The sequence below is a fragment of the Clinocottus analis genome, unplaced genomic scaffold (genome assembly GCF_023055335.1).
Source record: "Clinocottus analis isolate CAN_PGR_092001 unplaced genomic scaffold, fCliAna1.0.p SCAF_17, whole genome shotgun sequence".
Lineage (NCBI taxonomy): Eukaryota > Metazoa > Chordata > Actinopteri > Perciformes > Cottidae > Clinocottus > Clinocottus analis.
Window position 1 is genome coordinate 12,639,590 of NW_027175898.1, and position 24,749 is coordinate 12,664,338.

The 24,749-nt window shown below is 44.3% G+C and overlaps 1 protein-coding gene across 3 annotated transcripts in view; it reads left to right on the forward strand.

The window, feature by feature from the left end:
• The window catches only part of atrn (attractin), a 128,316-nt gene that overhangs the window by 76,343 nt on the left and 27,224 nt on the right, over nt 1-24,749 (forward strand). For all 3 annotated transcript variants that reach the window (XM_068579800.1, XM_068579801.1, XM_068579802.1), the window contains exon 26: nt 1,657-1,735. In XM_068579800.1, coding sequence (XP_068435901.1) covers nt 1,657-1,735 — 79 coding nt within the window. The remainder of the gene's footprint in view (nt 1-1,656; nt 1,736-24,749) is intronic.

Genomic DNA, 24,749 nt, shown 5'->3' on the forward strand with positions numbered 1-24,749 from the left:
CAGATTGCAGGAGATGTTGTCTCTGATGTATTTGCACACACACACACACGCGCACAAAAACACACACGCGCTCCCTTTCTCACTCTGTCTTTATTTTTGTGGTTTTCTGACCGGTCGTCTTCAGCAGCTTCCTAAGTGCAAGTGTAAAAGCAGCTAGGGCTTGTAGTGTTAAAGTGTATAGGGAGACAGGGATCACGCACACGCACACGCACACACAGTAACACTAAAAACCTTGTCACCGCTATCTTCATCACCTCAAGGTGTTTTTTGTGCAAAGCCTTCCTTTCATGAACGTGTCATTGAACACATCTAAACATGTTGCATACTATTAACCTAAAAAAGCATTGTCCTCGTATGCTCGGCCTTAGATTTCTTGTTATTAGGAAAACAATAAAAATATCCCGACTCCCTCGTGAGGCTGAGTTGTGTACTGCAGATATAAACGCCGGATAAAAGACTATGAAGGGAATTCTGCGACTGTACGTGGCGTCGTTTATAAAATCACATGTAGGTTCAGTCTTTGGGGATTTTAAGTTACCTGAGGGCCGCCGCACGTTGTTCAACACGCGTATGAAACTGCGGTAACTGAAAGAGTGCTAAGGCAGCGTTACCATGATGAGCGTGCCCTCTGACCCCCGTCCTGCACGCTGCAGCTCACGTTGCCGCGGTTTTGTTAAAGGAAGGTGGTGAAGGGAAAGGTGTTCACACTGCCAGATGCAACTAAATCCTACACGCTCCCTTTGAGTAATATATATATATATACATACGTTTTTGTATTTTGATTTTAAAGTCCCGCAATGCTAAACAAACCCATCCAGCCTGGAGGAGAGCGCAGCGGAAACAAATCAACACGACCAAGATGCTTCTTCTCAACGTCTAGACTCAAGAGGAGAATCATCCAGAAATAAACATGGGGCATAAAATAACCCTCGCGCTGGTGTAATGGCGGCGCAGTTGAAGTCAAAGTGTGTTCGGGGGAACGGAAGTGTGTGTGTGTGTGTGCACTGAAAGGTGTTGACACCAAACAACGGTGCGTCTGATTTACCAGCCTGCCGATCCTCTCGGCGGTATCGTGGAAAGTGCAAAGTGCGGTCGGCCTCCCTCGACAGCTGCCGCCTTCGTCTGGCAGCATTTTACACCGACACCTTGAAGGATGTGAACCTGTGACATCATCCTATATTTTGTGTACTGTGAAGTGATTTTTTTTGTTTTCATGCTGTCTCATGTATTTCTTGTAGATGGAGATTTGGAATATGTACAGTTCTGTAGGATATTTTTCTAACATGCTGTTGGATGCACAGCACAGACAGGGACAAACTGCAGAGCTGCGTTAAAAAGCACTTCTAAAGGTCGTACGTCTCGCGGCGGAGCGGGAGCTTCTGTCTTTTGAGGTGAAAAGAACCTGAAGGCTTGTCCTCAAACTCCAGACCGGCTCATTAAATAATAATACAGACCGATGTTATCACCTCCTCTGTCAAGCGCTGTCAGACCAAAACACTCATGAATATGCATCAGTTTGACTGAAAGAAAGAAATCAGTGCTCATTTTATCCATCGTCGCGCTCTTTATGGATTCAAATACCTCCGATGCGCCACTCTTTTAGGAGTTTCTCCACTTTTCAATAATCAGCCCTTGTCTTCCTCCTCCCTCCCGCAGCTGCTTCCTGTCTCTGCTCCTCGTGGCCGCCGTGGTTTGGAAGATCAAACAAAGCTGCTGGGCATCACGGCGACGAGAGGTAAGTCAAATATGCACCCCTCCCCATCCCCCTCCCGGCAAATACAAATATTTGTTTTCGGCTACTCTGGCACGTCATTTAACGAGCACCAAATCACAGATTGTGTTTTTCTACATTGCGGGCGCTGTAAAGCTGCTGCTCGAGCGCCACCCGTCCATGTTGCGTGAAAAAAAACTATTTTTTGGGAAGTATAAAGAAACCCTTTGTAATATATGTATTTCTGCACGATCGCTCACGTAATAGTGATGGAGATGATGGTATGAGCTGATTTACTTTGATGGGTTTGGCTTTTCAGAGATGAATTTGAATAGTGTGTTCTTAAATCACCCAGGTGTATGATCAGAAAAGATTTAGAATTGAGAAGAACGGGAACATTTTGTCTGGATTCTCTCAATTTTTTACTTAAATCTGCCAGATGCTCTGTATTTCTCTCCATCTTCAAACTGTGTGAGCTGCCTTAAAGAGGGTAATGGAATTGTAACAAGGAGAAAAAATATCAAAGACAATAGATGAAACACTTTTTTTCGCTTTGACAACTTATTACCCTTGAAACTACTGTGACCCACTTTTCTCTTGTGGATAAAGAATTGCTCAGGAAAGAACAAATGCACAGCGAGCGCTCCAATTACTCGCTTGACTCGCATCTGTTTGGATTCGTGAGAGTGTTCAGTCATCTAATAGACGGAAGAACGGGAACTTAGTGGTTGTTTTTTTTTTACCATTTAACTAACTTTTTCTGACCAGATGAATTGGCATTTGTCTACAATTGTAATTAACATCAGTGTGTAGCCTTTTTACATTTAGTAAGTGTTCCACAGAGTATTTTTGTGATTGTGAATCCTCCCCTGTTATCTTGTGTCGTCTATCTAGTGATACAAAAAAAAAAAAAACCTTAACAATATTGCCCCTTTCAAAATCTCCTAAAAAAACATGGCTGACGTAATGGACATTGATTAAAGGCGTTGGATTGAAGCTCCTCCCTTTGGACAGAGCCGTGTCGACTCTTTATGCTCAGCTCAGCTCACCTTGGACTGGACAGACGATATGAGGTTGGCATCAGACGTCTTGTCAAGCAAGCAAATGAGCTCATTTCCCAAAATTGCTGAACTATTCTTTTTTTTCTTCTTTTTTTTTATGACTCGTCATGTTTCCCCAAGGCTCCGTTCTGGATCCAGTGTTCTCGGATACCTGCTGCCTCTGGGAAATGTAATCGGGGAGCGCAGGATAGATTTTGTCTTTTTCATATTTAGTCATATATTTAGTCATATATTTCTAAATCAACCAGTGATAAATCAGTCCTACTGATACTTATTTCAGTATGAACGGTTACCTTCAGCTGAACAGAGATAAGTGAAGAGTTTAATTGCTGGAGCAAAGACTCCAAGTAGAAGTACGGGAGCTTCAAACCTAGTCATGTGCGTCATTTACCCTCGTTTAAAGTCGACGTTTTTTACTTGTACTAAAAGCCTAAGAGATGCTTTTATCTTGATAGCTGTGACGTCTTTACATGAGTACCCAAAGAAAGCTTTGCATTACATAAACTGCAGGTCTTTCAGCATGAAGCAGTGTGAAAGCTGAGGCCGAGCTCACATTAGTGTCTCATGTTTCCTTTTAGATTTCATTCATTGAAATTAGGTTATTTTGCTCAGCCAGCATTTTGTAACATTGTGCCTTAATGCCTTAATGCAGCTAAAACAATATAATACAGAGTTGTAGACAGTTGCAGGTGTCACATTTCAATTAAGTAACGTAATAATAGAATATTATCTCTCCATAGATGCATAAACAAGGTGCATATTAATTCAAAGCTGCCGATTGTGAAGATACTCCGAAGTTCATGAACATCTATGAAAACCACCGGGTTTCCTAGCATTTCCAAAAATGTCATCCCAGAAAATGCCATTTCATTTCAAGCCCTTCAGTAACTGAAAGTACATTCCTGAGGTGCAGTGCAGCGACCATAAGTCATATTTCCATATGGCACCGGCACACGGCGTCTTTTCAACTGAACAAACTCAATAAGTATTTCAAAGGACTGAACAGAGGATGCCAAAGCAATCTGTCAAACTGTGGGAAGCACTGCACAAAGGATGGAAATTGACTGACAATGTTCAGGTCCTGGAACAATTCTCTGAAAACCAAAACTAAGTCTGTGTATTAATTTGCGGGAGGAAAAAGTCTTGCGTCATGCAGTCTGTGTCGTATCTATGGATCAGGCAACGAGCTCGTGGAAAGCGTTGTGATAGACTGCAGATTTTAAGCTTCGGTGAGGTTAACCTACTTTTTGTCAAAAGCACACAGACACACACACACACACACACACACTCTCACTCTCAGTCAAAGTGCTGACGGACAGAGAACAGGCATCCTGACAAAGCTCCCATGTGATTTGGTTTATAGCTCCTAAGGTGACTGCACCAACAATAGATGAGCTCCTTTTTATGATTTTTTTTTCACTCCTTTTTTTTGTCTTAAAGTCATAGCCCAAGTCACAATAATTTTAATTTATAACGGAAATAGGATGAGCTCTCAGTAGCCTGGCAACATGTCATGACTTGCCGGGTGGCTAGATGAACTTATTGACTGTTTTCTGGCTGTTGCTAACTGATGTGCTACGTGTTTGAGCTGTTTATAGCGGGGCCAACTAAAGCGACATGAAAACTTTGTAAAGTCACTGTGACTTTTCATCCACACATTCATACTGAATGCTCCCTTCATGGGGAAAAAAAAAAGAAAAGAAAAATCAAAAATGCCTGTGTGTTTCCTGAAGGGGTTGAACCACCTTTCGAGTGAGTGGCTGAAAGGTTTCATGCACGTGTGAGTGTGTTCCTCTGCGCGTGAGTCAGAGGGCGCACAACGTATTGTTGTAGTTAATGGCGGTTTTGTGCTGGGCTTTTTTTCGCACTCGTGAAGTGCCTTTCGGCTGTAACCTCGCCCAGAGAGTGCTGTCATCACCCTCACCTCCGGATTCCTCTTAACGTCCCCCTTCACCTGCGCCCACTCCGCCCTCTCGCCATCGCACAGCTACTGTCGTCCAGCTGGACCCACGACTGGCCAGCCTTTAAACAGAGTTGGCACTAGACCTTTGTTAAGGGGAATGGGAAGGGTGGTGGCGGGGTGCTATATGGTCAATATTAAACTCCCCGACGGCTGGTTTTGCTAAAATGCCTTCAATGGAATCTGCTTGGTGTTTCTTAAAGATGCTAAAGGCAGTTTCAGAGTGTTTTCTTGCTCCTTTTTTGTCACATTTGACTTCCCGTGTCTTTAATATATATAGAAGATCTCTATGGAAACAATAATGGCCAAAATTAGAGAGCACTTCAACATGTATTGGATGCAGTGCAGCGCCGTTGTAAGGCCATAAATCAAATGAGAAACGTTGCAATCATCTGATAGTTAGGAGGGGGAGAATCTACACACGCAAGGACCCACAAGTGTTACCCATTTAAAAAAGAAAAAACAGGTTGCGGCTCGTCGACCTCTCGTGTTCTCTGTGTGATCAGCCGGCACTTCAGGCGACGTTTCACTGACTTTTTGTCAAGTGGCTGTTGGTCTCAGATGAGTCAATCACTGGGTCCCAGCTGTGCCGACCGCTGCAGAATTTCATGGGTTTATTGCAAAAGGTTCATTTTTAATTGAACTTTAAATGGAGGATGGAGTTTTTCTAAAATATGGAAGAAAAAACAAACATTTCCTGACATTTGTCATACGCACAATTAATTCAAGGACATTTAAAGAACATGAATGATTTTTTATTTGACTATTTTTGTCCATTTAAAAAAAAAAAAGATGCCTTTCAAAGCAGCTGGCTGTTTGTGGGCTTCACATTGTGCAACACACTCCAGTGATGTCGAGCGTTTTCTGATCGAATAACTTCTTGAAGTTAGTTCTGCCATCCCGTGATGCACATTTTTTATCTGAAAGTATAAATAATCACTTAATAAATATGTTTAATATCCACGAGGAGGGCTTTGGGAGTTTTACGCTGTGGACATATAGATTTATGGGCTGAAATAATTGGTGTAATTCTCCAACCATGTGGAGTGGTGTATGCGTTTTCATGCACGAGTGCTTTCTTTAACTTGGTTTAACCTCATGCCTTCATATATCAGAACTTTTGCAACACTAAAGCACATCAGCTCAGAGTGAGATGATGCAAGTCATTTTTTTTATTTTTCCCACCAAAGCCAAAACATCACACATAAACGTGTACAAAAGAACTACAGCTTTGGGACTAAAGAGAGAGCCGTCTCCGAGGGGAGTCCTAATAATGATGCTCCGTGGGACGTCTCTATCCTTCATAGCCGGAGCTCTTCAAAACCCACTTTTGACATCTCAAAAAATGTCTGCATCATTATAGGACCAAGCTTATCCAAAGTGCGACTTTAAAAAGGAAAAGGAAAAAAAAGGACGTGGCTCTGCACATAACTAGACCATCGTCACATAACTTACAGGAAGTGTCCACACCTGAAACACACCTCAAGGTTTCATTCAAACCAGCCACCAGGGAGCGCTATAAATCCCCCCACAACAAAAAAACATGTGTGGCATAACTCAAATCCCACTTTAAATGATTCGCCAAATCATCAGAAAGCTCGAAGGATTTGTTTCATGACGATGATAAACCGCCCACTAGGTGGCGTAAGCACGCGCATGAGCCTGATGCAAGTCTGTCGCCAAACTCGCCGTATAGTTTTTAATTAAGCATTTTCCCAAAAATGCCAAGAAAAATGACCAGCGGGACCGTGAGTAAGCATCACTTGAAAGGCAGCATTCTGTTGTGATCGGTCTCACGCTTCTGACATATTATTCATTTTTTCCAATTGAGTGTTGGACCTGGAATGGCCGCTTGCAGCTATATTTGGGTTTTTTTTCATTCTTGAAGTCAACATGCATTTTCTGTTTTGGTCCTCTCAAATCACTAAAACCAAAATCAATTTTAATGCCATTTAGATTTATTTTCAAATGCAGAAGTGATGATGAAGGAACTAGAAGTGTGTGTGTGTGTGTGTGTGTGTGTGTGTGTGTGTGTGTGTGTTTCACTGACAATATTAGTTATATGATGAGCGGCTCCTATCACAGATGTCAAGTTGAATTTGGGCTGCGATTCCTTTCGAAATACTTTTGCTTTTGGCATCCCTCGTCCGCACACACACACACACACATACACACACACACACACACTGCTCTGTGGAAAGTTTACTGTCTACTGCGAAATGTCCTCATAACTTTTTAAACAAATTGAAAATCATTGTGTTTCGGCTCCAAAATACATACAAATATGATTTTGAACTTTTGAATTTCTCGCACATGAAGTTGTTTGCAACTGAGAGTGATGTGATGCATTGTGAGTATTTTAAGTAGAGGAGACACAACACCAACCAAACATTTCAAATCATGGAAGACGGAAACAAATACAAAAAAAAGCGTGCAACTGTGCCAGAGACACTGTGTAGGAACCATTTCTTGTTTCAGCGTTGGTTATAATTACCGTGTCCTACTCATGCGGAGGCACATGGTTACATGCGGCAGACCCGCTTTCATCCTGATGCATAATTTTTTCGGCAAACAGGAAGCTAATCACGTGTTGGTTTTTTTCCCCCCAACGAGGTCGACTCTCTCGTCGCAGGCGTCTTCGTCTCTGACACCGCGACCGCTCTGTGCTTTTTAGGCACCGTCCCTCCAGGCGTCGATTCCCACCCCTTGTTACTCGGGGCTTGCATCAGCTGCACAGTGACACACATTTACAACTAATTATGCCCACACGCACCTCGCTTGGGCAGTGAGTCAGCAGCGGCCAGCACATCTTATTTGGGGCATTGCAGGGTCACAGGATTTTGAGCCGGTGGCCCTGATCCTCATACTTCTTACTCGCTGGCTGCTTGTCATCGGACTGTAAGGAGTTTAAGCCTATTGTGTTGTCACAGTCATTGTAAGTAGCTCTGGATAACAGTGTTAGCTTAAGCCCTCAAATGTAAATGTCAGTATGAGCTCTTTTAAAGAAAGGCAGGATATTTTTTTTTATTTTTTTTTTACTGACCACAGGCCAAAACCGCTTTCCTGAAATAAAGCAGTTCAAAAATATATATATATATATATAATATACTGTAACGTTATTACATTGAAGCGACTATGAAGAACTCGTATTTACTTGTAACTCCAGTGAGAAGAAGCTCTGCTTCTTGGCCAGAGGAGACGACGCCGCTGCTTAGCTCTCCTCTTTCCACTGGAGCGTCAGATTGCAGGTGGAAGGCTGAAGCTAAGCCGGACCTGAGTCTCTTCACGGTCATCTGGATGCTGCCGGATTTTGTCTACATTTCATGTGTAATTCAGGTGACGAGCTTAAAGAGTAACTGTATAAAACAATAGCCCATCTTCTTGTTGATGGTTTTGTTTACCAAGGAATGTCAAATTGAGGTCGCAGTATTAAAATGAGACCGTTTCATAATCGGTTGAAAGTTCCTCACTATAACTTTAACATCTGAAACAGCAGACAGGAAGGCTTTGTAGATAATCGTCTGTGAAAATGAGAACCACACAAGAGTAAACAATGAAAACGCAGACATCAAATGAACACTTAAAAACCACCTCACCGTCTTTTACATGCTTAACATGCACCTTTTCATTTTAAAACCCAGAAGTAATTTATTTACTTCAGTGAAGCTTCTCCTTTTGATTGGCCCTTTTCAGTTTTTTCATTTACTGCCAGTACATTAATGTCGCATTTTTGTCGCATCAGTTGCGCAACGCACAGCAGTGTACAACTGAAACATACAAGAACATCGTGCCTTTTTTCAATTATCCTACAAAGTGATGAATCCAAGAAAACTACATGTCAAAAATTAAGATGTCAGGACAAAGAATAGCCAATTTCTTTGACTTTGACGGACACTGAAAAGGGAGGACAAGTGTGTTCATGTTCATGAGGTGCACAATGTGGTTGAGAGGATAAACACCAGCACTCTGATCAATATGTTACTTTGTGTACCGAATACGAACATACTGTTAACGCTGTGGAGCACAAGCTGCTTGAGGTCGCCTCTGTGTTTGCACCTTTTGTTCTCCTGATTCTTCATGGTGCTATCCGCCAAAATTCATTTTTCCACTCGCGTATTGGCAGATCAGGAACGTGTACAAGGTTCCCCTCTCTGCGGTAGCAGGTTAACACCTGCTGAGACCGGTGGAGTTTTTTTGTTTTGGACCAACCCACAGCCCACCTGTTGCCCGGTGCGCTGGTTAAAGTGTGTTTTCAAAGTGTCCAGGATTGTGTGTGTGCGTGTGTGTGTTTCTGTCCTGTCTGATTCCTAATCAAAGCCTTCCTTTGAGACATGGCAGTTCCTTTGAAGGAGCTTGAAGCCGCCAGATGGCAAAAGACAGACCTCGACCACGGCAGCCCAGTCCAAAAATAATTTACGCTCTGTCACTGCTGGTTGATTGTTCCTGCGAGAGGGGGGGGGGGGGGGGCATTTGAGTGCAGTAGGTTTCAGGTGGCATGTCATTCTCAGGGCAAGAGTCATGAAAGGTAAGAGCAGAGTTTTCTCTTATCGGCAGCCAACAACTCCTTGTTTCAGTCACATCTCAGCCAGCCTTGCAACAGACTCGATTTATAAAAGTACGTTTTTTGGGAATGGAGATGAGCAAGCCAGTTAATTAGAGCAGAGCGTCCTGTGGCAGGGAAATATATCATGATGCAAAAATACTGTAATAATGGCACCGCTTTAACGCCTCCGGCACAGAAAGTCTTGTTTCACTCGACTCCATTGTGGCCCTAAAAGAAAGAGGTTCTACCGGCCAGACTGAATTTTCAGTACCTGTGTGAGAGTTGAGTCATACGTATTGATTCATAATGAGGCAGTAAAAACAAACACTGCAAGTCTTTCATATTCATTGTCAGTTTTCACAGTGTCCCTTTGTATTCCTCTGCCGTGGCTCTTAATGGTGAGACCCTCCTCTCCTATTGTACCGCCACAAAAATCCCCCCCCCCCCCCCCCCACGCCGACAGCAGGCGTATTTACCCGACATCCATCGTCGCCCTAACACGGACGTGCATCACACATAACTTGACATGCATCAGACGTGTATTGCGCCCCGAGGTATTGACAAAAAATGCAGAATGTGATAATGTCTGTGATCGTTCGTCGCGGCGTTTCCACATGATTAACGGAGCTGTAGATTTCTTTACACTTCACCGGAGGCCGGGAGGGGAGGCGGCATAAACTTCTCCAGATACCCTCACATATTTATTACCCCATTACGCTGCCCCCTCCTCCTCCTCCTCCTCCTCCTCCACCTCCTCCTCTCCACTATAAATATGAATGTCAACCGGGGTGTCAAGGCCTGAGCCCCCGTTAGAAATACCTGCTATTATGTCATAAAATGAGTGGAAAGCTGCTCAATGGCCTGTGATGTGTAGACGGAGCTTTTTTTTTTTTATTCCTCTAAGCAAATGTTTTATAGCTCAGGTTGTGTTTTGTTAATGAAGTGATGTGAAAAGTCCTCTCTTTCTCTGAAAACACACACACATAAACACACACACACACACACACACACACACACACACACACACTCCCCTGCCGGGAGCCAACGGCCACCGTTTCACTTCTTCTCCCTTTGATGACTCTGTGAGGGATAGTGTACAGTTGGTACATAAAAGTTTCTGAACAACGGGAGCAGATCAGAAGAAAGATCTGAGAGAAGAGAGTCAAACCGGAGCAGCACCTGTGGAAAAAAAAGCTTTGTATGTGTTGTCGATCATACAAACGGTTCGCCATGAACAAGAAAACACAATATATGTACCGTCGCAGGAGTTTGAGGTGGATTGTTGAAGTGACCGATTCGATTTGGGCCTTGCTGGTCTTCAAGTAATTACGCCCCAGCAACGTTTATCCGAACTTTCTTGGGAGCCCCCGGAGGCGTTCTCAGGCCAGAGGAGATACGTTATCGCTCCGGCGTGTTCTGGGTCTGCCCCGAGGCCTCTTACCGTTCGGACGTGTCTTGAAAGCCTCTCCAGGGAGGCGTCCAGGAGGCATTCCTGATCACATGTCCGAACCATCTCAGCCGACCACTTTCTACCGGCGAAGGAGCGGTCGGCTCTCCTCCGAGCTCCCTCCGTACGTCTGAGCCCCTCACCCCCGCTCGCTCGGGCTTCACACAATCTCATTTTTTCAGTCACGACCCGTAGAACGCAGATCTGTACGACTGGTGAATCAAGAGCTCATTTCTTCTTCACAGCAATGATCTGGTGCAACACCTACAGCATTACCAAGGAAACCGCCTGTCCGTCTCGCGCTTCATCTCACACCCCGACACCCCGAGATACTTGCACTCTGTCGCTTTTGGGCAGTAACTCCCTTACCATACTAGAGGGAAGAATCGGAGAACGGCGGCCTCAGTTTTGGAGGTAATGAGGAACAAAAACCGTGGCCTTTTATTACCAAATCAAGTACCTTATATTAAAGAGGTGATTTCATTTCTTGGGGTTCACTTTTTCTTGTGTTGCCACACTTTGTGTTCATTAAATGCTTTGTAGTGTACAGTACATACAGTCCTGGCGGATAAATTCCCCTTTACACTAGTGGCCAATTTAAAATCCGGTACAGTGGGTTTCGGAAGGAATTAGAACTTCTATAAAGTTCTCCGCCGGCTCCGCGGCTTCGTCCTTGTGTCCGCGCCCTCTGCCACCGCAAACTGCTGACCGTCTGTTTTTGGGCGGGGGCCCGTGTCACGGAGCCTCCTCGGCCTCGCGCCGCCCTCTCCTGTCTGCCCCCATCCTTTCCCACCTCCGTTTGATGGAGACAACTGCGTGACCTCCGACCTCGTGCCACCGCTGACCCCTTTCCGCTGCTTTTCAGCAATCCCGCCGGCTCCCGGCTGCTCGCGCTCATAAACACGGCATACTCCTCCCCTCGTCTACTTCCCCCACACACACACACACCACACCTTCAATACAGTGCACTGACCAAGATGAAGCATTGTACTACAGTTCTACAGAGTTATGTAAGAATTAATACTTCATGATGTATTCTTAAAACGGAAAAGGTTAGATGAATGAGATTCTGATAAAGTAGTTTTGATTAACAAGTTGTTGAAGCTTCAAAACAAAGCGAGCACGATGATGGAGAGGTGTGCCCGGCCTGCCGAGTAGAGAGGGGTCTTTACACATTAGCCAAATAATTGATGACAAAAGACATTAGGAAATCGCAGTGATTGCGCAGACAGGGGACGTCCTCATTAGATGGGCTGTTCCAGGAAAAAAACACCAGTGGACGCAAATGAAATACTGTAATTTAAAACCAATACAAAGGCGAGATGTGACCTGGGATTAAGACCGTGTTTCCTCTTAAAATAGCCTCGTCTATTCGTGTCAACGAAGAGTGCATTTCAGTTTTCTGAACCTTACAGTCAGGGTGTCAATAGATAAATAATAAATAAAGACTAAAGACTCTTAATTACAAGAGTTCGGCACAGTCCTGAATACTAAGAAACCGTGTGGGCTAAAACGCACTAGAGGCTTATTTCTCTTCGTTTCACAACAGATACTGCAGGCAGGCAGGCTTGTTCACATATGCATTAAGATGCGATTAGGATCAGTGTTCATGATGGAACAGTGGCATTACAATGTGCCAGAGGCCTCTAAATCTGAGTCTTTACAGCCAAAATATTTGTATCTGGCAACGTTTCCCCCATTTGCTGGCTGTGCTCCACATCCTTGTGGAATAGATTTTGGCATAAAGCACCTTCGTCACACCGTTGTATGAGTGCATGCTCTCTGTTTTCCACCGCACTAGTGTTTGCATCCTTGTATGATACAAAACACGATGATGGGCAGCAAAGTTGGTAATGAATGACATCGTCATAATCAGTCCCACGGTCTCTCTTTCTCAGAATCCTTCTCTAACAATTCCTCTCATAAACACGCATGAAACATCCACAGACTTTACTTACACCCTCCCCCGTGCACGCACACACACACACACACACACACACACACACACACACACACACACACACACACTAGCAGCGAGGTTTACAGCAGATGGTTCGGTGTGAAAAGCGCAGTAGAGTGGGAGAGATTGGCACCGGCGTCCTCTGAATGAGCACAGTGCTGGAATACAATGAAGATATCACTGAGCACGCACACTGGAGCTCCACATCAAATTAGTTTCCAGAATCATCCGAAACGATGATGATGAGGAGGACCCTCTCAACCAGCGGGGCGGCTCCTGAACCCGAGCGCTCCGGTCCCAGAAGCAGATGGCTGGCTGTGAATGCAGTTCACACATGAGCGGGGAAGAAAGGCAAAAAAAAACAATCTTTCCACCTTTCCTTTGCAGCTGTTACGCCCTCACCGAGCTCTTCTCCACGATGCTCTGTCATACATTATAATTTTGGAGTAGTGGGGATACGCCGCGGCTCTGTGCCTCTCCACTTCTGCTTGCCAGGAGTGTTTCGACATCACAATCCAGAGAGTGAATGTCTGGATGCTTCCCCTGGTAGCAGTTTGATACACAGGGCCGCAACTCGACACGCCACATGTTTTTGTTCTCTGTTCCAAATGGGTCAAAAAGATGACCGACATTAACAAACTGAAATTCGGCAGAGAGCGGGGGGGAAAAAGTCGTCCACGAGTCGCGACCGCCAAGTGCTAGAAATGGGGAATTTTTCTGCCAGCTACCATATCTCCCCGAAAGAGAACAGTCAACAAACTGCTGCCAAAATAGAGGCAAATGACTTGTAGTGGAGTCTGAATCATAAAAAACAAACAATATCAGCACTGATGGATTCATTGCGGCTATTTAAAACCTCGCTGCATTCCCAAACGACCGGGGTCAGTGGGAGTGGCATTGGTAGAAATGCTCGATAAACAGTGTCAGCAGCACCACATGCAACATAACAATGAATAAAACAATTAAAACAATACAATTAAATGATAAAAATAATGACAATAACACAGGGAAATAATTGAAATGCCAAAGACCGGAATGTAATGAGGTTAGATTAAAAGATAGATTATAAAGATCATTAATTAACAATACCCAGGGACTTTGCTGTTCTAAAATCCAACGGGAGGGTCGTTCACAGTTTACGGCCGTGAAAACAGAAGGCAGCCTCGCCAAACATTGAGCAAAGAAGGGCAGTGGGAGATCAGAGACATATGGACAGACATCTAACATATCAGACAATAACACATGACGGCAATGCTGCTTGGCGTCCAACCAAGAGGCTCCAGGCTCCCGTCTGTATGAGACGCACAAGGCTTTTCAACTAACTCCAGAGCAAACCCAACCGTGTGTCATTATTAGACGATCAGAGCAACTGACGTACTGTAAAGAACGAGAAAGTAGAGTGGAGCATGAACGAGTCAAACAAACAGACTCTGACCCCGGAGACCAGTTTGTGTCCCGCGTGCAACAAACTCAATGTTTACTGATTTTGCCGTGGGTTCGTTAAGTGACTTCTGTACTTTGAAACGTTGCAAACGTAATTATTTTACATCGTAATCAACTTCATTGGGCAACAATGGATGGACATGAGGTTGACCCATAATGCAGTGTAATAGAAATAACAGCTAGCGATATGGACACAAAAGCTGGACAGATGAAAGTAAGAAATGGACATGGCAATATGAATAAGTATTACAAAAACACCAAAAATAAAATAAGAAATGAAACATCAATGTACCCGTTTAATGTTCTAAAATCTGTAAACAAAACAAATCTTTTACGTAAGAAAAATACTTATTTTACCCACTGATGTCCATGAGTGTAGCAAAGAGCTCGATCCTCAGCAAAAAAGACCTACTTACAGATTATTTGTATTTGTTTTAACTTAATATTTGATCATTTGCAGTGGGCTTTAACAGTGCCCTTTTGTAACCCTTTTGAAATAATGTTTAATGTTTGATTAGACTCCAGCAAAACCCCGAGCAGAGCGGCGTTTGATCCGGCTAAGCCTTCACTTTTAGCCTCCTCTGCTCTGGACTAACACGGCCCGGGGGCAAACACTAATTTTGAATAATTAGCTAAGTTTGTATCATCTGCCCGGATTGAACAGGAGTAAAATAAATAATATAGTGTAGGAAAAAACGGTTTAAAATCCAACAAAACACGTATTCTGATGCCACTGCTGGAGGGTCAGGAGCAGATATCAGAGGTGAGCTGGAGGACCTCCATCCTCACCGTACCTATAAGCACGTTGGCTTGGTTTGTGATATTGTTGAAGGCATTTCTGTGTTCAGTTGGTTTCCCTCCAGTGTTTTGGTTCAATTAGAAGCCGCATGTGTTTTCTTGTTTGTTCATTTTGACTCCTCTTGTTGCGAGAAAGTTATATTTTTGTATCAGAATTCTTCTGCATTTCTGCAAAACTTGAGAAAGAAGTCATGCAAAATCAACAGTTGCTTCTCGGGTAATACATTCTGCAAATTTTAGCATTCCTCCCAATCAGATACATTTCCCAAATGTCGAGGTAAACTTCACCAAATGAGGCTCATAAAACCATTCTCCTCATTCAAGGCTACTTGATGAATAAATAAAGCAAACCTATAAGATCCTTATGAATCCAGACAGCGTGATATTCTTGGTCCCTTGAAAGAAATGTTGTAATGCTGTCCGAAGCCGAAGGTGGATCAGTGTTCCTGTTGTGCACCCTTGAAAATGGGTTCAACCTGCACTCGGTAAGAATAATTGTGGCCTTGGAGGCAAATTTTTTGAGGCCGTGGTCGCTGTTGAGGCTCAGCGGCATCGTGTGCTGCGCTGGGACCGCGCTGCAGAAGTGCATCATTGCTTTTATGAAATTTAAAGAATTTGGGACACTCCTCGCTGTTGGAGACATCGCCAGCACTTTATTAACTACTTTGTAACTGTCACTTGTGGGTTAAGAAATGTCTTCTTTTTTTTTTTTTTTGCTCCGCGTGTGAACAAAATGCAGATATTATCTCCCCCGCTGCTCTTTCCTCTTCCCGAAACACAAACACAAGCAAACTGAACTTTTCATCGTGATTGACTGCGCAACAGAGCGCCACGTGGCTCTCTGGGGAGAATGTGGGGTAAGATATACGCAGGTGATGAATTTACTTTCATTTAATAGCTTATTTTGCTGTAAGGGTGGTTCGTTTGTCTTCTCGCAGTCTCCAAAATGGAGTCAAAGACTTTCTACCTTCCTTTAACAAGTTTTTCTTTAACAAGTTGAGGAAAGAAACGGTTCGCCTCTTATATCAGGACCATCGACTCTATACAGGAAGTGATGTCGCCCAGTGGGTTGTAGATTGCCTTGAGTTTGACAATTTGTCCGTCTCCCTTTTGGCTTTTTGCAAACAGTGAACGGAAGTGACCATATTTGGTCTGCGGAGGAGTAAAGTAGAGACACTGTTATACGTCTCTGGTAGCAGCATGGACCTGTCAATCACAGTAAGCCCGCCCTGAAGCATACTCTGCTTTATGGAAGACTTGAAAGGAGAGATTTAGACCACATAAACTCATGTTTACAATGTTCACTGAGGGAATAAATCTAGTGAGAAGTAGTCATTTTCGCATAAAAACTAGATCACTTGGCTTCACTCGGCAGAACCGGAGGTTTGCCGCCTGCCACCGATACAGCTGTGGCTGCATCCACACCACAGGAGAGCCCTCACCTTATCTCCCCCACTGCAGAGTGCTATTAAGTGGGAAGAAACCAGTCATCTCTCTCTCGCCCCCTTGTCCTATACAGTCTCCCTCCCCGCAGGAGGTGGAGTGATGGATCGGTCAAGGTGACCCCAGTCGGCACACTTGTCTGCTCGCTCTCCGCCGCCCCTCACGCCACCGTCCGTCACACTTACCCGCTCTGAGCTGTCGGCTCACGCGCCGCTCGCCCCACCGGCAGTGCACTTCTGCGGCGTATTGTTCGAGAGGCCCGGCCACCGCGCTCCCCCTGCAGCGGTGACCGCGGCGTTTTCTTGGTGTGCTGATGACATAGGAATCTGTGCTGCTTTTTAAATGGGCCAGAGCTGTAGTAATAAAACATGCTAATGTTGTCAATTAGCAGCTAATACAATAACCTCTCCAGACATATTAGGATCACTGGAGAACTCATAGTCCTTATAATGTAATGATGTATTACATCATCAGGAAATGTATTATCACAGGATCAAATTTTATTACACTTTCACTCCATTTAGAGAAACATTTCATTAAATCCTCTTATTCCATTTGCTCATAACTCGGCCATAAAAAAACAATACTGCACCTAATTTTCTGCAGTTCCCCCGAAACGGCATTAAGCCGTAAAAAAAATTATGATTTTAAAGCAAAGCTAATGAAAGTCTGTGCTGCAGTTTGGAGATGATTGAACAGCGAAATTCTCCCTTGAAACCAATGCTGATCCGACCATATGAGTCTAAAGCAGCTTTTAAATGATGCAAGACAAAAAACTGAGCGGGGAATCGTACGTTTAAGGGCTTAAGTCAATAAAATATTGGAGTAGCAATTGTTTTTTTATCAGTGAGCTGTGGAGATGCACAGATACCAGTAGCAGGCCGATGCCGACTCAAATAGCTGGATTGGGTATCGTGAAAATGGGGCCGATCTATTCAAATCTATATCTATAAACTACACATTATACACTGGAATATTGATTCCTGTTGAAGTTTTAAATACATGTCTTGCTGCATTATAAAGGTTAACCGTTAAGTTTGAAGATGTTTGCGCTATGTTGCTAGTGTGCGATTTATTTAGAGATCATTTATTCAATTTGGATCTATATATGAATTTATTTGGGGAAAAAAATGTTGATGTCTATCCTGACGTTGCACATAAAAGAATGACGGCACCCTCTTCCGCACAGTGAGGCATACAGGCTTTGAACTAAACACTGGTACCTGATCAGGACTCTGTATCGGTTCCCAGGTATCTGTATCGGGGAAAGATCTATGCGCTCCATGCGAGCTGGCACACGATGACTTTGCCAAAAACGGACGCTATCGGTGTTGCCTCGACTCCAGATCATTACTCAAATGGACTAAGGAATGCAGACATGAATGGAAAAAAAACTGCTTCCTGTGTGCGGAGGCAGCAACGTCAACTGTGTTCTTCATAGCGCGGTGAAGCCCCTGTAGATTAACCGGAGCGACGCTTTAAGATTCCACGAGTGCCGCCTTCTATCGCCTCGTCTCTCCTGAGGTCAGCACTCGCTGCACCGCCGCGCAGAACAAAAGGCTTACTTCTGAGGTGATCAATCCTGGAGTGAAAGGTAAGGAGCGAGGAGATGAGATGACGAGAGAGAGAGCGATGGAGAGCGAGCAGGAGGCAGCGGTGAAGGTCACTCGCACGGGAGGCTGGGAGTCTTTGGGTAGCGCATGCATCCTCCGCAGAGAGGAGGCCTTGTTAATGGTTCCCGCCGCATCGTGGAGCTAACAAGAGTCTCCTCGGGACCTGACAGGATGCGGATTCATCAAAACGTGATGAAAAAGTATCGGGGGGCCTCTGCAGCACCGGCAGCCCGGCTGCCTCTGCAACAGTGTTAGCCGAGCAGCGCCATTCCTTCTGAGTCCACAACAAATAGGGTTTTATCAGGAAAGGTCCCTTTGTTGTTTGGATTATAGCAGCTGGTCCACAAGGCTCCAGGCTTTTTTTTTTTTTTTTTTTGCCATCGTCCAAAAAAAAAAAAAACAGTGTAAACCATCCAATATTCAAAATGTGATCTTTTTTTCCTTGTCATTAATTGTGTTTTTTTCATAAAGGCACACACATGATTGGCAAATAAAAGTCTTTTCATAAGTAGTTTTAATGATCTATTACAAGCTGTTTGTAGCTCGAACAGCTCATAAGTCATCTCTAATATATATTTATGTTTCTCCTTTTATTCTTGTTTCTCACCAACGCTACGTTTCACGAGATTACATGATGACATGGTGCGCAGAAAGCATTAATGCCGATGTCCTGACAACATATTTTACTGAAAGCTGCCGGATAGCGTTGTCAGTAAAACTTTATTTTACACCGTGATGGTTAGCAGTAAACCAGTGTAATTTAATCCGCGGTTTAACGGCAGCGAGCCCGCTGCCTCGCTGCTCGTCTGTGCTCGTGCGTATCGCTTGGTTGCATCGCGTTGTTGCCGCTCTTCACGTCTTCTTGTCCCAGCGTTTGCGCTCGTGTCATTGCACCTTTTTATGTGTGCGCGGGTGATCTTTCGCCGTGTGTGTGTGTGTGTGTGTGAACACGTGGCGTCTTTGTCTCTCAGAGTTCCCAAGATGCTCCTAAACCCTGCTAATCTTAAATCCACGGAGACGGTGCATATAATTAGAGCTTGGATCAGCGCCAGTGTCTTATTGCTCCCGATGTACAGGCTGGCTTATGGTCCTAACCCCAGTGCACTGTGGGTGACCCCCATTCGGCCTTGCAACTGCACCCCTCCACCCTTCCATCATGGCTCTGGTGCGGGGTTTATGATAAGCCCACAACCTCTTGTCAAACGCCTGCTCCTTTTGGATTCTGTTTGATCTCACTTTCTTGACTTTTCTTCTCTTTTTTTCCTTCATTTCATCTTCCGGCTGCCGTCTCATCACCTCCATCACGGTTCACCCTTTGTTTTAACCTCTGGACCGCCTCACTCCTCCTCTCCTGTCACTCTGAAGTCAAACAACTGCCCACTATTGCAGATTTGTTCACACTCAGAAGACCTATGATGTGTTGGAGGTTAACGTCGGCACAAGATGGAGTTCCTTTTTTCTCTTTTGATCTGTGCGTTATCAAAGGATATCCATGGCAACACCGAGGGCCGAGTCTCACACTGACGCTCGCGCTGCTTAACCTTCTCACATTATGTGTTGTGAAAGTCACAGGTTTCTTCACAAAAGGATTTCATGTCGGCTTCTTTGGACAACAATAACATATTTACTGATATCGCACAAGTTTTCCCACGATAATAATTTCATTTTGATTCAATTTAAGTTCCTGCGATTGATGTTGGACGATATCACAGCCCCATTTTACACCATAAGAACTTGTACTTCTTATCTACATGTATCTTTTTTCCGCACATACATGTATCTTTTTTTTCCCACTTTGCATCGATGATATTAGATCGTCGATCATTGAATTGATGGAAGGATCCGGGTCGATGGATCGATGCACACCGAGTCACAAACTGTGCTGAAGAATTGGCATCTGGAGACGGCAGCTTGTGTCTTATGATGCGAGTCAAAACAAAATAACGAATAACATGCGAGTGACGAGGGCTCTTTGCTAATCCTGACGTCATTGTCGACATTTTTAAAGCCAAGATAGTTACATTAAGATTGAATGACGTAAAACTACTTTCTACCAAATGTCTCCCAGCTCAGGCCTCTTGACCTGAAACTCTGGATTGTCACGATTGCAGCTTCAGCGTAGTGGGCTGATTTGATTGTTCATATTTTAGATCTCACTGGCAGACAAAGCAGAAACAAGCCGGAGAGCCGTTCCAGGTGTGCTTCAAGCGTTAGTGGCTATCAGGGAATATCAGAAACCAAATGGTTCAACAGCACCTCCATGTCATCCAGCAGGAGGCTGACTGAATGATTCATTTTCTACATCTCTTGACACTTAAGAGGAGCTGGGATTCTGTCTACTTGTAATCTTTTCTATTTCTTTTTTGTGGGGGGGGGTGGGAGGGGCTCCCATTCCCACACAAACGTTGCCACAGATCACTCACATTTTAAGGCATCTGGGCCTCTCCGAGTGATCCAATCCAACATAACACCTCAGAGTTTTCATCTTTGAACAAAGACCAACGTGAGAGCTCACCGCGGGGATTGATGAAACGCTCCTCGAGTGAATCGTGCCAGTTATTGCTTCATTTTTAGCTTGTTGTTTTTTGTATTGTTCCTAACACACCTTCATCTCATCCCGAGCTTTCTGAAGTTTCTTTACTTTTCATTTTTCCGTGTCTCCTTTCGCTTTGTTGATGGTCCGCTCACTTTTTGATGGAGTATTGATCAGCGCCGTGCGGTGGCGGCGGTGGCGGCGGTGGCGACGGCGGCGCAGTCGGCGAGGTGTGTGCGGCGCGTGCACGAGATTGACGGGCTCAGGCGGAGAAGGGAGGACGAGAGGGGACGGAGGTGCGCGGGAGGCCGGCGGTGAGAAACGGGGGAGGGGAGTGTTGGGTCATGGGACGGCGCTGGAAAAGAAAGGAAGAGAGACAAAGAAGACGTCGAGAGTGAGGGAGGATCAAAGCCTTCTCTCTTGTCAGCATTCACAGCGTGCGGCCACCTCACCGCCGGAGAGATGGAGAGATGAAGCGAGGGGGAAGCAGCGAGCTGCTCGCGTCACAGGCAAAGATTTCCTCTCCTTCCTCTCTCCCTTCATGATACTCTCTCCTTCCTCTCTCCCCCCATGATACTCACTCCAGTTTCCTTCAGTGATGCTGAAGGATGATTGAGAGCTTTTCCACAGACAGCATTTTCTTCTCTTTTAAAAAAAAAAGAGAAAAAGACGCATCAATAAATAAACGACTTGATGGAGTGGGTTTTGTGTGTGTATATGTGTGCGTGTGTGTATGTACAGCCATGTGCGCTGGTAGCTGTGCACGTTTGTGTGTGTGTGTTTGTGTTTGTGCAGTGTACGCACGGGCGATCCGGCACTCCAGCCCCTCTTCCCAGGGGCCAACTCTTTGAACGCCTTTGTCTTTCTCTCTGCTCCCATTTCTTTCTCTGCACCCCCCTCCGCCCCCCTTCGCTTTTTTTGTTATCACTCGTCCCTCTCCAACATCCTCCCTCTTTCTTTTGTGTCTCATTTTCCTCCTCTTCTGTTTCTCTCCTGTATCTTGCTCCTTCTCGCTTTTCCCCCTCACCCTCCCTCCCCTCGGTGCGCTCTGCTGACGCACTCCATCTCTTTAGCACACGGCTGCTCACTTTGAGAGCGCTCGCACACAATTCCCTCCGACGCTTTGTGTGACTGCGTACGTGGGAGAGGCAATGCGAGCACCTCTAAATCCACACATTTCATCTAATGGATGCAACCAATTTTTACGATTTTTTTTTTTTATCATTATTGATCAATATACTGTGTAAATATTTATGCATTTCCTTTGTTTGGCTCTGCAACTTCCACTGTTTTGGGTTCGGTCTCACTGCTCTCAGCAGCAGCATCAAGAAAAAAGAGAAGCTGCTTTCAGTGAAAAAAAGCTCTGATCATCCCAGTATACGTGACCCACAAACACTGACAAGCAAAGTTAACGGCTTGCTGGTGACAATAGTGAAGCAATTACCCTTACAGGGGACTGACTACGGCATCCATTACATGAGTGTGTAAGTAAGCTTTATTACAGTCCGCGATACTGAGACAATGTTGTGTTTGCAGCTTATTGCGCAAGCTCCAAGTGGTCAAAATAACAATTTATGTTTAAGCAAGCAATTGTTTAAACTGTAATGAAGTTCCCACAGTCCGAGATGACATCTTCAAATTGCTTATTATGTCTGACCAACAATTCAAAAACCAAGAAAAGTTTAATCTCACTTAACAAACAAAACAAAACAGTAATGTATTAATCTTGTATTGTGCCTAACTTTAGTGTATCGCATGTGGAGTATGAAATTAATCTGCAAATGCTCCGGTTAAATATGTATTGAAACGAATCCGTTGTCTAATGGCCACTTGACGTGCCGATCAATCTGCTTCAATTCGCCGGATGTTTCTTTGATCCAGCACCCATCCTATCAGGCACTGCATGTTCGCGTCTATTTTTTTAGCGGTTCAAAATGAAACCAAACTTATTTTTTACGGACGACAAAAGGCTAAAATGAGCAGCAAATCATCAGTAAGGCTTGTTTTTAGCCTCACCGATTGATACAAATGCCCTTTTGCTCCTGAAGCCGTTATTGATTACTTGCAGCCCCGACTGAACAGTTAAGAGGAGAGTGAGGAGTCCGCACTCAATAAAGGGATAAAAAATTCAATAAATGTTTGTTTTATTATTTGCGAATCACTGCAAAGAACAGAGGTCCTTGAGTATACAGTCATATACACAATAAATATCAGGCGCTCCAGCAGTAAACAGGATTTTCTGTGGACACACACACACACACACACACACACACACACAAACACATGATCTCCCCACAGGCGATCATTATATTAATGGAAAAGAAATGTACAAAGCTGAAATCAAGGCATGCATTACATTTACTTATTTCTATATATATATAAATTGTTTTAGTTCTTGTGTGTTCACACTCATGCTGTTGCATATCACTGTTTATGTATTCATGTCTGTATTATGTGCACTTTATTCAAACATGCTAACTTCACCTGCAGGCACATTAGCGCGAGCCATTTTCCAATTTAAATTCCACTCTCTGTGTGAATCCGCATTAGCATTTATGAAAATGTACACACACACGTACGTGACTGCTCATGTGCAGGTATCTCAAAACTACCTGCCTGTGTGTGTGTGTGTGTGTGTGTGTGTGTGTGTGTGTGTGTGTGTACACACCCGTCTCCATGCACACCATAATTAGGTTTATTTATGCACAGTTAGCTCTGCCACAGCCAGATATTCACTCACACACACACACACACACACACATATACTACCCTGCAAAAAAACTAAGAGCCAATTTAAGAAGTAGGCGACTTGCACTGTAGCTCCTCTCTCTGGCTTCTGGTTATCTCTGGAGCGCTGAGTGTTCGCTGTACAGCAGCTGCCTACTCGCAGCACGGCCTAATGAGATTTGTGCAAATTGTATCTTCCGTAGGATTCGGTCCAAGGCGGCTGTGCTCAGAGTTCTCACGCCGCCGTAACTTGATGGTGGCGGTGCGGTCTCTTTCTGTCTTCACCCGTCCTCTCCGGCGTGAAACCTCTGACCAACCGCTCAGTGTCGTGATTCGGGGCGGGACTGTAAATTGTAGATTTCAGCACTTTATTTTGAAGACGTATCACTCATGACAAAACTATGGCAGAACTTTGTGTCCAGTGCGTTTTTGCTAATTCATTCTTCTGGACTTTTTTTTTTTAAATTTTGTATCCTGGGTAAGATTCTGGCCGGCAGTCCTGTCGACCACATGAGCAACTCAATCACAAACCTCAGTTTTTAATTCTGGTGATGTCGCAACATGTTTGTTGAGTTCCTGTTTGATCGTGTTTGTTGCCATGATGGACTCCATTGTGGTCACGTGGCCGTGTTCCCAGACCTCAGAAGGTGCTTTTGAGGGTAAAATGTTATCATAGGAAAACCGGATGAGCGCCAACGCTTTGCTAAAAAAAGACCTGTTGACTGCGTGTTCATTCACCCTTTTACCTGTGTTGTAGTTTATCTCTTTGTTAGGCTGTGGCCTCTGGATACAGGACCCCTGCTGATGTTAAGTTACAGACTTCCAATGTTTTCTTTGCTTCAGACTCAGAAACTCATTTCCAGTAGCAGCAGGCAGTTATTTTACGTGTGAAAGTCATAACTAGATTACATTATTTGGCGTTATTGTTATTCTATTTTTCTATTCGGGCACGCTCGTCGGGACAGACGAGACGAGACAGAACTTCAAACGTTGGGTGATATGACGCTCCAAAACAAACCAACAAAACGTAATAACGATTGTTGGATCTAATGTCGCGGGGTGCGTTTCGTAGCGACGGTGCAGGGCAGTCTGTCCTGTAGCGCTCCTGTAAGTATTTATGCCAATTTAGTGGAGCCATAGGGGAGGTTGTTTTTGTTAGAGGAGAAACAAAATTAAAGAGAGGGGGAGAAAGAAATTGAGTTTTGCTAATTATGTCTCGTAGTCCAACCATTTTTTTTATCTTCCCTTTTGAGGCGTTGCATTTCAGATTGAACATAGAGGAGCATTTAGCAGCAACAAAAAAGGCCAGATGTTTCCCTCAGGAGATGGTGGAGACCAACGCAAAAAGAGGGAAGTGAATTTTGGCCATTTTCAAGTGCACAGAAACGCAATTCTAAATAAAATAAATGGTAATGTTGCTATGGCTCTGCAAGATGTGCAATAGGCAACCCACGGCCAACACGTTAGCGAACAACTTTTATGGAGTAATAATAATAAGATTTTATGTTTA